Source organism: Apium graveolens, chromosome 7 (assembly GCF_009905375.1).
Source record: "Apium graveolens cultivar Ventura chromosome 7, ASM990537v1, whole genome shotgun sequence".
Taxonomy (NCBI): Eukaryota; Viridiplantae; Streptophyta; class Magnoliopsida; order Apiales; family Apiaceae; genus Apium; species Apium graveolens.
In genome coordinates, this window is record NC_133653.1 from 126,556 (window position 1) to 140,553 (window position 13,998).

The 13,998-nt window shown below is 35.7% G+C and overlaps 1 protein-coding gene across 1 annotated transcript; it reads left to right on the forward strand.

Annotated features, from left to right (window-relative positions):
* Nucleotides 1-12,197: 12,197 nt before the first annotated feature.
* Nucleotides 12,198-13,997, forward strand: LOC141671539 (xyloglucan-specific galacturonosyltransferase 1-like). Its single transcript, XM_074477811.1, has one exon. It carries the CDS (start codon nt 12,198-12,200, stop codon nt 13,995-13,997), a length of 1,800 nt encoding a protein of 599 aa, XP_074333912.1.
* The last annotated feature ends 1 nt before the right edge of the window (nt 13,998 follows it).

The following is a 13,998-nucleotide window of genomic DNA, read 5'->3' on the forward strand; positions in this document are numbered from 1 at the left end:
CTTCGTCTTTGCTTTTCAACAAATATACATAGCAGTATTTTGTACAATCATCAATGAATGTAATAAAATACTTGTTTCCTCTTCTTGTTGGAGCGAATTTTAAATCACATATGTCGCTATGTATTAGGTCTAGCACTTTGGTGTTCCTTTCCACACGTTTAAATGATGATCTCATTAATTTTGCCTCAACACAAGTCTCACACTTATGTTTTGAATCGATAGTTCGTTTAGGTATGTATTCTTTTGCACTTAAACGTCGTAAAGTGTCATAATTTACATGTCCTAATCTAGCATGCCATAAATTAGGAGACTCAAGCAAGTAAGCAGAAGAATTCTTCATTTCATTATCGTCCTTAACGGACATTATATTGAGCTTAAAAAGCCCATCAGTTAAATAACCCTTGCCTACAAACATACCACTCTTAGACAAAATTACTTTATCTGACTCTATTACAATGCAAAAGCCATGCTTACTCAACAGAGAACCAGACACAAGGTTCTTGCGAATATCAGGCACATAAAGTACATTCTTCAAAGTCAGATTCTTCCCAGAGGTCATCTTCAGGATCACCGTGCCTTCACCCTCAATGGTAGAAGTTGCTGAATTCCCCATGTAGAGCTTCTCACCAGCATCGGAAGCTTTGAGGCTAGAGAAAATCGCCTTGTTTGAGCAAACATGCCTAGTAGCACCAGTATCAATCCACCATTCACGTGGATTAAAACCGACCAGGTTTACTTCAGAGACCATAGCACAGAGGTCTATATCACTTATCTCCTTGGAGATATTCTCTACCATGTTTGCTTCTTTCTTATTGTTGGGCTTCTTGCAGTCAGAAGACCTATGACCAACTTTATCACAGTTGTAGCACTTCCCCTGAAATTTCGACTTCGAAATCCCTCCTTTGGGTGCCAGCTTTGCCCCTTTACTAGAATTAGTCTTCTTGGGGTTGGAGCTTTGAGCATGCTCCACCATGTTTGCCTTCTCAGTGGCAACATTAACTTTCTTCTCAGACCCTCTGTTGTCTTCTTCAATACGAAGTCTAACAATAAGATCCTCCATAGACATCTCCTTTCGCTTGTGCTTAAGGTAGTTCTTGAAATCTTTCCATCCAGGTAGAAGCTTTTCAATAACAGCAGCAACTTGGAAAGACTCACTTATGACCATTCCCTCAGCATGAATGTCATGAATGATCACCTGCAGTTCCTGCACCTGACTGACCACAGTCTTAGAGTCTGCCATCTTATAATCAAGAAAGCGGCCAACAATCCACTTCTTTGCCCCAGCGTCCTCGATTTTATACTTATGGTCAAGTGACTCCCATAAGACCTTAGCTGTTGGCTTCGCGCTGTATACGTTATACAACGAGTCAGACAAACAATTTAACACATAGTTCCGACAGATGTAGTCGGAGTGCTTCCAAGCATCAGCAGCATACACAGTCTGCATGTTACTCTCAGCAGTGAGCAACGGTGGTTCTTCCTTAAGGAAGCGATCCATATACAACGTGGTCAGATAAAAGTGCATCTTTTTTTGCCAACGTTTGAAGTTCGTTCCGTTGAACTTCTCAGGTTTTTCAGCATGTGCAACAGGCACAGTTGGCATAACAGGTGCAGCAGGCACCACAGGTGGAACAAATGGTATGTGCGTCTGTACTACAGGTGTATGCACACCAGTAGGCACCGCAGGTATGATCGGAGGAGTGAATCCTGCCGATATCTGTCCAAGAGGAACACTAAACTGTCCAATAACAGTGTGTCCCACAGGCACATGTCCCGAAGGCACATGTCCAACAGGCGTTTGACCCCCATCAGATCGTACGATCCGTGCATTAGGGTTAATCGGCTGCTGGTAAACCCCATCAGATCCAGTGATCTGTGTGTTGGGATCGGCCGTCATGTTCATCGGATCGTTCTCGGATCGTTCACAGTTTGGTTCTCCATCGATCTGTTACTCAACAAAACAAGCAGATACAGATGTATCAGTCACAGATGTATATAAAAAGAAATAGCTTTAAGATTGTGAATACAATCTGCGATTAATACATATAAATCAAATAAGTGTGTGCGTGAGTAAACGAAATCAAACAGAGAAAGGAAGAATATAACCAAATGGAAATCCTCGAGTCCAGTTGAAACTGTCTCCATAAAGCTATTTCGCCTCTCACCGTATGTGCGAGTCGATAGCCTCCCAGGATAAAATGAGATATCAGTATAATCGATAGATCGAATATACTCTCAGCTAGACCTGACCACTTGTGCGGTCCGTGCGTGCCGGGCCGGGCCGCACACGGGTTGAACACTCGAAACATCAACCCTGAACCGGCCTGTTAATGAACGAACCGGGCTCGGGCCGGGCTTGAACCGAGGAAATTAAACTCGTACTCGGTTATGCGTGTTATTCGCGGGTTTCTGTGCGGGTTACTCGCGGGCTTCTGTGCGGGTTACTCGCCGTTTCCCCTCATTTTGCAGGCTGAACTACTATTGAACTACTAATCTGCAAATATTATAAATATTTTATAATATTGTTATTTGTTAGTGCGCAAGTGGGGGCCTAACCTAGTCCACTCCATTCTTAAAAAACAGAGGCGCCTTTATAAATAAATGAATTAGGTAGTTTGGTAGTGTTGTTATGAATGAATAAAATATAAAAACATTACAACTTCACAGGTGTTTTGCTTTTATTATCTTTCTTGGTATTAGAGCTGCTTTTATTAATTTATTACTATTCATTTTTATTTACTAGAACACACAAGAATAAATATCTACTTGTAAGACGAAAGTAAAAAAAAAATACATTTATGGATTTAGTGTGATCTTGTAATTCTTGAAATTATGGTTTTGCAGAACAAGATTAATCTAATTTGTTCTTTTTTTGGTTTTGATGTGATTTATGTATACCCTCTGGTTGATTATTGATTAGTAAATTAGTGAACTTTAAAGTAATTAAAAGTGAGTATATAAGTTTTTGATTGGTTATTGGTTATTAGGCTTGCATGGATTGTGGGTTTTTTTATGTTGTCAATCATGGAATCAGCCAAGAATTTATGGATGAGATTTTTGCACAAAGCAAGAAATTCGCGGGCCGTGCGGTTATTCGCGGGTTGCGGTTCCTATGCGGTCCGTGCGGGCTCGGTCCTGGTTTTTTGTTAATCGATTCGTAATCGGCTCGTTACTTCGACCGACTTGTGCGGTTTTGAACCGGACCAAACCGGGCCGAATAAATTCGGGTTTTAGACCGAGCCGGTCCCGGACGGGCGGTTCGAACCCGCACAAGTGGCCACCTCTACTCTCAGCGAACTTGAACTAAGCACGAGAACTATCACCGGAGTATTGGAAAATTTAAGACTAAAGTGACCAAGAATGAAAGAGAGGACTCTTATTTCCTTGACTTAATAAAACTGATGCCCTAAGACTCTATTTATAAAGAGAGGCATAAAAGGACTTGTTTTTCTTTTCGATGTGGTACATGGTATTTATAAGAAAAACTAAGGAATAGGTTTGTGCTACTCTCGATGTGGTACAAAACCACTTTTCATATTAAAAGGTAAAACTTTGGAACATCAGTTCTCATTCACCTTTTACTCATTTTGAGCGTATAAATATGCGTTGGAATCCCCTCGAAGAGGAGAATACGTTCCAATAAATACACACCACTAACACATAATGTGTCTCACTCATATAGAGTCTCAAAATGATTCACAACTTAGTCTAAAATACTAAGTTTGTCCAACAATTTTCCCATAGGATATATTACTGAAAGCAGCATTTTGAAAGATGATAACGTCAACTTTCTAATTACACTATGTGTTTAAGAGTAATATAGCGCGTGCACACACAGGTACCAAAACACACTCTACGAGTCTGCAAGAAATTACTTTAAACATAAACAGACTGAAGACTGTGAATTATATTAGTATTTGTGTTGTAAGATAATGCTAACACTCCAAATACTAGGGGTTCTCTGATCTAGTGATCTACCTAAAAAATGAATATCAAGTCATGTGAACACTTAAATACACCAGGTATGTAATATTATACATGTTAAGTTGCTAACTCTCCCAAAACCTTATAATTTTAGGATAAGAGATTAACATGTATATCCTGCTCAGATTTTAGCAACTTTCCTCATCCAAAGGGCTCATTTAGGACTTGAGGATATCTAGGAGTCGGGGCAATAGTTAGCTTAAGTGTCCAAATATGTCCAAATTAGAATTTTGAGGGATATCAAATTCTCAAGATACAAACACAAGAATCAAGACATGTTGATATTAATGGGTCTGTCATTGGCTCTCAACACAACCCGCAGGTCGGGTATTTTTACCCCAACACCGAATAATGCACAATGACAATCACCTGATGCTAAGCCTTAAAACATGTATCTTGTTTATATTATTGGGCCAATGGTCGTGCAAAATCTCTTGCCAAACAATCCCACATTCTGTCAAATACTAGGAACCAGAAACAATGAAAATTTAATCAATCGTCTTGGTCCATGATATTGTAGCTTAGTGGGCAACGAATCTTCTTTAATTACAATTCCTCAAGAACAAAAATTCTTCCATGTTCAAGCTAACATACTAAAAGTGACTCTTCTTCCCCAATCTCAAAACTATTAGCTCCTCAATACATAGTACTAGACTACTATAGTACATGATAATTAGACGAAACTCTTCAAAATTCATTTCAACACAAGACAATCATTTTAAACAAAATATAACAATTCTAAAAAGAAGAACCTTTATATTCAGGAGTAAACTGCTGACCCTGGGCAACAGAAACATTAATCTCCTCAAATTCAATCCCATGAAGCCTAATCAAGAAAATTCAAGAAACAAAGATTAAAAACATAATAGCACACACACAAACATACATAAAAAGCTATCTAAGAGTGTGTTTATACATACTTGCAGAAGATTATAATAGCACGACAAGGTTGAGAAAGGCGATTGCTATAGATTTGCAGCTTCATCTTCTTCACAATTGTCTTCTTAGACAAATGGGATTACTTTTTTTATATCTAACTTTCCCAGATTTGTTAGCTTACTCTACACAATCAATTATAACAGTCAACTTTGGCTGGCTAGTATACATATGCATTATGCATGTATAGAATAATAATTCTGTTTTACATTATTTCAGAGTGGCTGAACAATCCAGATAAATTAGTGTTTTTTAAGAAATACTTTTTGGCTATTTATAATTTCGATTAAGGAATAATTTCCACGGATGTCGTATAATTATTTTCTTGTTTATAAATTGGTAAAATTCTTCTTTTATCATTCCATTGCAAAATTTTCTTATGTGGACTAAAAATGTTACTAAAATGCAAGTTGTACTTCTTTTTCAAAGTAATCCTTCCATATAAAAGTTAAGTTTTTTAACCAGAAGACAGAAAATTCCAGCCAATCAAAATGCAGTAAATGTGGAGCACGTTTAACTTTAAGTAATCAGGTAATCTAATTAGATAATCTACTACTAAACCGGTCTAAACTATTTTATTATTTTCAATGATTTTTATACCAAAAAATAATTTGCAACTTCATATTTTGAAATTAACATTTAAAAAATCAAGTTTGAGTTTCTTAAACTAATCAAAAGGCAAAGAATTCCAACCAATAAGAAGTCTAGTAAATGTGGAGCACTGATATACTACTAAAGCAGTCTAAACTATTATTATTTTCAACTATTTTTATACCAAAAAATATTTTGCAACTTCATATTTTGAAGTTAATATTTAAAAAATTCTCTCATATAAAGGTTGAGTTTATGCTATTAAATTATCAGTTTAAATTAAAAAATTAAGGTAAGTAATCAAGTTTTATTTCATAACATAAAAAATTTAGAGCTAATATATAATATTTAAATTTTAATATACAAAAATCATTGCTTATATTATATAATCTCATAAATTAAAAAATTAAAGATAAGCAATCAAATTTTATTTCAGATAATATAAAATTTACAACTAATATATAATATTTACATTTTAATATTCAAAAACCATTACTTTTATTATATAATAATTTTGAATAACTTTGAGTCTACGACAAAATCAATTTGAAATATTTTATTAATATTCAATGATTTTTATACTAAACAAATTTTTGCAATTTCATATTTTGAACTTAACATCTAAAATGTGTAACTATATATTATGACAAATTAAAAAATTACAAAATTTTGCAACATCATATTTTGAAGTTAACATTTAAAATTTGTAACTATAATATACATTTATAATATTATTACTAATATTTTAGGATAGAGACATGAATATCTCTTAACATTATTTCAAATTTCAAAATTCAAATTTCAAACTAAAAGTTCCTGATTTTTATATAAATACACATGTGCAAATTTTAAACTGCTTTGAAACGGCACTTGGGAAGAGCACCACAGAATCGGCTTTCACAAATGTACCTCCATCAATGAATGGTCCAAGCCTCACTCCATCATCATCGGAAGATTATCCTAAAAAAAATCATTTGAAGATATTAAGCAAAAGAAATCATAACCAACTTTCATACATGATCAGCTTTATTTCAAAATGTTACTTTATCATCACAAAATTACCCATGAAGAGGAACGGATAGAATTGTAGCACCAAATATTTGGTCAAGTTCTTTTGTAACTTGCATGAATTTTAAATTATTATGTCACTATTGTTCACCAACAATATCTTTCAATTTTTCTTCTTTTTTTCTTAGATTCGGTTTTATGATTATTTCTTTAGTATTTTTGCACTATGTTGTAGTTTCTTAATAAAATTACTCATTATGTCCAAATTTGCTTAGTACAACAATTTTACGACATGATGGTTCTTTATTACTCATTTTAAAGATTACCGCATGTAATTTTAATTATTAATCTTAAAATTCTTCTACTAATTTTGAAAAAAATAAAAAATATATTTGTAATGTTATACAACTTAAGAATATCTCGGTTACACTTGAAATTACATGCCAATTGTATCAATCCTCACAGAAGGTAATATGTATTATTACTTTATCAAGAAAAATTAATTTAAAACTCTTCAGCTATTTATTAAATAAAAAAACTCATTACAATCATTTTTTGAACAGATTTAAGGCTTCAACTTATGTTGCAGACTCTACCACCGTCATTGAAATTATATTTTTTGATAGTGAGATTAGAAAATTGACATCTAAATATGTGAAAAATGTAATTGAATTAATATACATATAATACGATAATATATATATAATATTTGTGTTAAATTTAAATAACTCAATTGTCTTGTCATATAATTTTTTTTCAGGCGGAAAAATGTTCCTAGCCATACTCAAGAAGGCAAAGAATTAACGCTTACATTTATTGGATAATAAAAATTATCAAGTTCATAAAAGTTTATTATATTCTATAACTTTTTAATATCTGTACAATCCATTTTATTGTAGATGTACACTCACGTATCTCTTCAAATTACATTTATTTAATGATTTGCTTAAAATTTTATAATTTTATTAATAAAAATGAATGAATTTATTTTCTGGTGCCTAGCACGGTCAAGGTACTAGTATAAATAAGGATAAAAACTGGATTTACCTCTAGTTGCATAAGTTTCACACACTAAGGTTAGTTCTGCAATGGTTAGTTGGCAGTTTTTAAGCAAAAGCTTACCATCCCATGTGCCAAAAAGTTTCGAACTTTGCAAGAAATTTAGACATAACTTTTTCACTTGCAGCAACAGTTTCAGATTCCAAATGGATAAATTTGTAATAAGCCTTAAATTTCACTCTTAGCATGGTAAGGGTAAAAATTCTTTAATAAGACCAAAATCACTTTCAGGGTTGCTGCAAAGACTGCATTAGGTAATGTAAGTGGCGCTCTTCGTTAAGGCAGATTTTTTTTATTTCAAAATCAAAAATCTGATTTTATAATGAATTTTGTTTGATACCAGGAAAACTTTCTCGTATATCACATAAAAGATCGCATATCATAAAATAAATATCCTGACTTAAACAATATTTAATTGAATATTATCAGAATCAGAAATGTAATGGTCAGGACAACCCATTAGTATTTACACTCAGCAAATCCTGATCCAGGTGCGTCAGGATTTATCAGTCTCAGCAAATAAGGATCTGTCAGCTTAAGCAAATCCTGATCAGTATTTATTTCAGCAAATCAGAGTTAGAAATTCCTGATCAGCAAATACTGATTTCCATGTTATACAGATTCAATATTCAAATTAAAATAATATAATAAGTCAGTAAATATTTTAATTAAACAAGCGGTAAAATTCCTCGCCCAGATCACCTCGCGTACGCGAGACGCCGAGACATTCGCCTAAATCGCCCTTCGAACCGACCCGACCCGAGTCGAGTCTTGTCCTGTCGTGGCGTGGTGTCACATCGACGTTGACACTCCCACGAAGGTAGAGTCACATTCCACATTCACCCTCCCATTGTAGAGGTTTTTCACTTGTACTCTTTCGGCAAAACCTGAAATTCCAGTAATTACATAAACCTCAATTCCGATAATTGCTGATGTTTAATTGGTTTACTGTTAGCGACGAATACTCAAATTAACAGTGGAGAATTGGCTAGCTGATACTCGCATTGGATTCTTAATGTTACTTTTAAATTTGTATTGAAGACCGCGAAGTACCGTGAAAGGCATTTTGGGTTAGTTCATTAACATGCCAATGTGCAGCCTACTTTTAGGACACTTTTAGTCCTCCTAAGACGTACCTTCATGTTGAAGACACTCTTCTTGTCTTGAATATCTTCCCAAAAAACCGAGCAAATTAGCTTGATGGAACTTGAGTTTTGTTTAGCCAACAAAAATTGCCCTTTTACTGTGTAAGAAAAGATCTAAATCTTCGAAAAGAGCTGCAAAAGAGCTTGGTTTCAGTCAATTCATCCTTTCCAAGTTACTCTCTGGAGTTCCATTAACACTCTTCTTTTGATTCTTATCTTCCTCTGGTCTTCTACCACCACCATTATCTCTGGTCACATTGTCCATGTATGCGTATCGTCGAGAAAGCTCAACAGTCTGTATTGCCTTTCTTCTGGTGCACAACCTAATTTTGATATCCCTCTTCCACTCATTAATGCTAGTTCTGTTGATGATCATAAACTTGAAGTTAGCATCCGAGAAAGTGTTCCTAGTGTTGATATCAAGAACAGCACAACTCTTGTTACGCAAGAGATTGCTAGTTATCTTGTTCAAGAGAACAATTTTGATGATCATAAACTCAAAGTGAGCATACGAGAGAGTAGTCCTATTGTTGATATCAAGGACGATAAGGCTCTTGTCACACGAGATATTCCTAGTTATAATGTTCAAGAGAAGAGGAGCTAATCCGCAACTGGGTGAACAACGGCAGAGATGTTGCTAATGACGCGGTAACTATCTTAAGCAATTTCAACACACTCCAACAAGTAACCGCAGCTCCAAAACAAAGTATCTGGGATCGTTGTTGGGGCTGTCTTTGCATGTTCAAAAAAGAAGTTATTCTTTCTGATATTGGAAAGGATATTGAGTCACTCAAGGAAAGGATTGTTGTGATCAAGAACAGGCGAATTGAGTACGGTATTGACAACATCTTAGCCACTTCAAATTTGCAGAAGAAACAAAGAACATTATTAAGAACAACCGCCATTGATAACCAGGTTGAAGTGGTTGGTTTTGAGGATGATTTTAAGACTTTGAAGGCTGAACTTAATAGCGAGGATATGTCCCTCAAAGTCATTTCAATTCACGGAATGGGGGGCTTGGGCAAGACTTCGCTTGCCACAAAGTTGTACAATTCTAGCGAGTTGAGAAATTTTGACACTCATGCTAAGGTTTGTGTCTCCAACGAATTTGACATGAAAGATGTTCTGAAGAGGATAGTAAAGTCTTTTATGGGACCTGAGCATGAAAAATATTTGTCAACCATGGATGAGCATGATTTGCTGCAGTACCTGCCAAAGTTACTTCAAGATCAAGGCCGCTATTTGGCGTTGATTGATGATATATGGGACATCTAGGCATGGGACCAGTTAAAAATTGCATTTCCGAATCAGAAGAATGGTAGTAGAATTATCATAACTACAAGAAACAAAAAAATTGCAGAGATGGCAGATGACAAATGTTTTGTCTATCAACTCCGTTTTCTAATGGAAGATGAGAGCTGGGAATTGTTCTGTAAGAGAGCAGAACCAACAACCCCGAATTTGAAGAAATTAGGAAGGTAAATGTCGAGGTTTACCACTTGCAATTGTGATACTGAGCGGCCTATCATTGCACAACAGGAGTTACGATTATTGGTCAAAGGTGAAAGAGCATATATGGAAACAATTGAAGGAAGATGGCTCTCTCCAGATTGAAGAAATACTGAGCTTGAGTTATAATGACTTGTCTCCCCAAATGAGAGACTGTTTTCTGTACCTTGCAAGGTACCCCGAAGACCATTTGATTGATCCAGACGACTTAAAGCTTCTATGGATTGCAGAGGAATTCATATAAGAAGCTGGGGAAGGTGACGGAGTAATCATGGAGGATTTGGCTGAAGATTGTTTGAATGAGCTAATTAATCGTAATTTGATGCAGGTTATTGATTTGCAATGGAACAGTCAAGTTTTGAGTTGCAGGGTCCACGATCTTGTCCGTGATCTTGCCATGAATAAAGCAAAGGAGCAGAAGTTGTTGGTCGTTTTTGACTCAGGTAAACACCGTACAGATCACATCCATTTGTTCAAAGGACAAGCACGTCATGTCATTTACAATGGACTAGGCGAGTACATGAAATTACTTGATCGTAGATATGATGCTTTATATTTACATTCATCGGGTCTAGTAAAGTATTTTGGTGGTACATGAAATTACTTATTTATTAACACATTTATATAACTAAGAGATAAAATAAATATCTGAAATTCCAGCATCACATTCTTGCAGCAGCTAAAGCAAATTTCAACACTCCTCCTTGCTTTGGTTGCTGTAAACTCCAAGTTTCTCGCTAAGAAACTCAAACTTGCTTCTTATCTGAGCCTTCTTAAATATATCAACATGAAGAATATGATTGTGAGAGATACTAATTTCTTCTTGATTGTCGGCTGATTCTTTTGTGCATCCTTCTTCTTTCATGTTCGAATCTAGTAACACGTTCCTTAACCACAATGTTTCATTTAGGCTTCTTTTTTTACACAGGCTGCATCAAATACTCCTCAATTATGCCATTCCATGTTCTAGAGGCCTGTTTGAGGCCAAATAAGGCTTTCTTAAGTAAATATGCATGATCTTCTATTTCTTTCACAACATAATCCTCAGGTTGCTGCCATTTGCATCTGAAATACTTTCAATTGCCACTCTGCCTTTTCCCTTGACTGTAATATATTCTCCATTCCCAATCCTCACTTTGGAAGCCACTGAAGTGTCCAAATCCTTAAAAAGCTCACGATCAAACGTTATATGATTAGTACAACCGCTGTCAATCAACCACTTCGCACTTGAATGACTAGTTGCAAAGCAAGATGCTACAAAAAGTTGCTCCTCTTCTTCTTCATCCGCCACATCAGCAACTTGAGCAACACTCTTTTGCTCTGCATCCACATTAAGTAATGCAAGTGGCGTTCTCGAAGATGTTAAAGAGGCTTTGATATTGGCTTTGATATTTTGATTTTGTCTCAAAATAAAAAATCTGGTTTTCATAATGAATTTTGTTTGAGATAAGGAAAACTTTCTGGTGTTGTTTTCTGACCTGGAGGCTAGCTCTGTTTCGTTGTTTTTAATAGCACACTCTTAAACTAAAAATCATACTGTCAAAGCATTTTTATTTAGGTTACTATTATCTTTGATCTTCTTTTCTTATAATGGTTGATATTCAAATTTTTATTCTGTCAGAATCACAATCACCTACATAATATCAAATTATGATTATACATAAGCTGTACATTAATCAATCATTCTCTAATGGAAAGGTCAACAAGTTAAACAAGATCCTACATTGTATGTTCATTATAATATTATTATTAGCCATGCAAGTTTATGGTTTATATCCTTAATTATGCATATTAAACAAGTGTCTATATGCAATTAACATGCCAACGTGCAGCCTACTTTTGGGACAATTTTAGTCCTCCTAAGACGTGCCTTCATGTTGAAGACACTCTTCTTGTGTTGAATATCTTCCCTAAAAAGAGAGCAAATTATATTGAAGGAACTTGAGTTTTGTTTAGCCAACAAAAATGGCCCTTTCACTGTCTAAGAAAAGAGCTAAATCTTCGAAAAGAGCTGCAAAAGAGCTTGGTTTCTTTCAATTCATCCTTTCCAAGTTACTCTCTCGAGTTCCATTAACACTTCTTCTTTTGGTTCTTGTTTTCCTCTGGTCTTCTACCACCACCATCATCTCTGGTCACATTGTCCATGTATGTGTATCGTCGAGAAAGCTCAACAGTCTGTATTGCCTTTCTGCTGGTGCACAACCTAATTTTGATATCCCTCTTCCATTCATTAATGCTAGTTCTGTTGATGATCATAAACTTGAAGTTAGCATACGAGAAAGTGTTCCTAGTGTTGATATCAAGAACAGCACAAATCTTGTTACGCAAGAGATTGCCAGTTATGTTGTTCAAGAGAACAATATTGATGATCATAAACTCAAAGTGAGCATACGAGAGAGTAGTCCTATTGTTGACATCAAGGACGATAAGGCTCTTGTCACACGAGATATTCCTGGTTATAATTTTCAAGAGAACAACAAAAACCATATTGTTAGCAACATTGTTGATAACAATAACAATCCACTTTCAGAGTTTGAATCTGCAGTGAAGGTGGTGGAAGAGCATCTGCAAGTGCATCGATCATGGAGATCAAATTCAAGTAGCCTCACAACATGTGATGGCAGTGGGGTTTATGTGTATGATTTGCCACCAAAGTTTAACAAGGATTTGGTAGCTCAGTGTAGTGATATGTCTCCTTGGTTGGATTTCTGTCAATTTTTCAGGAATGGGGCACTGGGAGAGCCAATACCGAAGCTTGGAAAAGCCTGGTACAACACTCATCAGTATTCTCTGGAGCCAATTTTTCATTCCAGGGTTATGAAGCATCCTTGTAGAGTTTATAATGAAAACGAAGCAAAGCTATTCTATGTTCCATTCTATGGTGGATTAGACATCTTGAGATGGCATTTCAAGAATGCCTCTCCTGATGTTAAGGACACTTTGGCATTGGAACTGGTAGAATGGCTTAAACTGCAGAAACCATGGGCTTTAAACTCAGGAAAAGATCATGTCTTTGTTTTGGGTAAAGTTTCATGGGATTTTCGGAGAAGGGATGATTCTCCATGGGGAAGTACATTTTTGAATCTTGAAGAAATGCAAAACCCGATAAAGTTATTGATTGAAAGGGAACCTTGGCATGTTAATGACATTGGAATCCCACATCCTACCTACTTCCATCCTCACTCCGATGAAGATATCATCTCGTGGCAATTCAAGATCATCCAATCAAGCCGAAACAATCTCGCTAGCTTTGCAGGAGGTGCAAGACCAGATTCTCCGGACAGTATAAGATCAGTGCTGATCAACCAATGCACTTTAGCAAGTACTGGAACATGCAAGTTTCAGAATTGTAGTTCAGGAGGTTGTGATCAGCCTGAATCCATCATCAAACTATTCTTGGAATCTGAATTTTGTTTACAACCTCCCGGTGATAGTCCAACTAGAAAATCTGTCTTTGATTCTCTTATATCAGGCTGCATTCCTGTGTTTTTTGATCCTTTCACAGCTTACTATCAATATTCATGGCATTTGCCTGAGGATCACGGAAAGTATTCAATGTTTATAGATCAAGAAGAGGTGAGAAAGTCGAAGGTGAATGTGGTAGAGTGGCTAATGAAGATACCTAAGAAGGCCAGGGATGACATGAGGAGGTATATAGTGTATGAATTGTTGCCTGGATTGGTGTATGGAGATTCAAGTTCAGATTTTGAACAGTTTCAAGATGCCTTCTCTATAACAATGAATAATCTCCTTGAATTGCTATGAA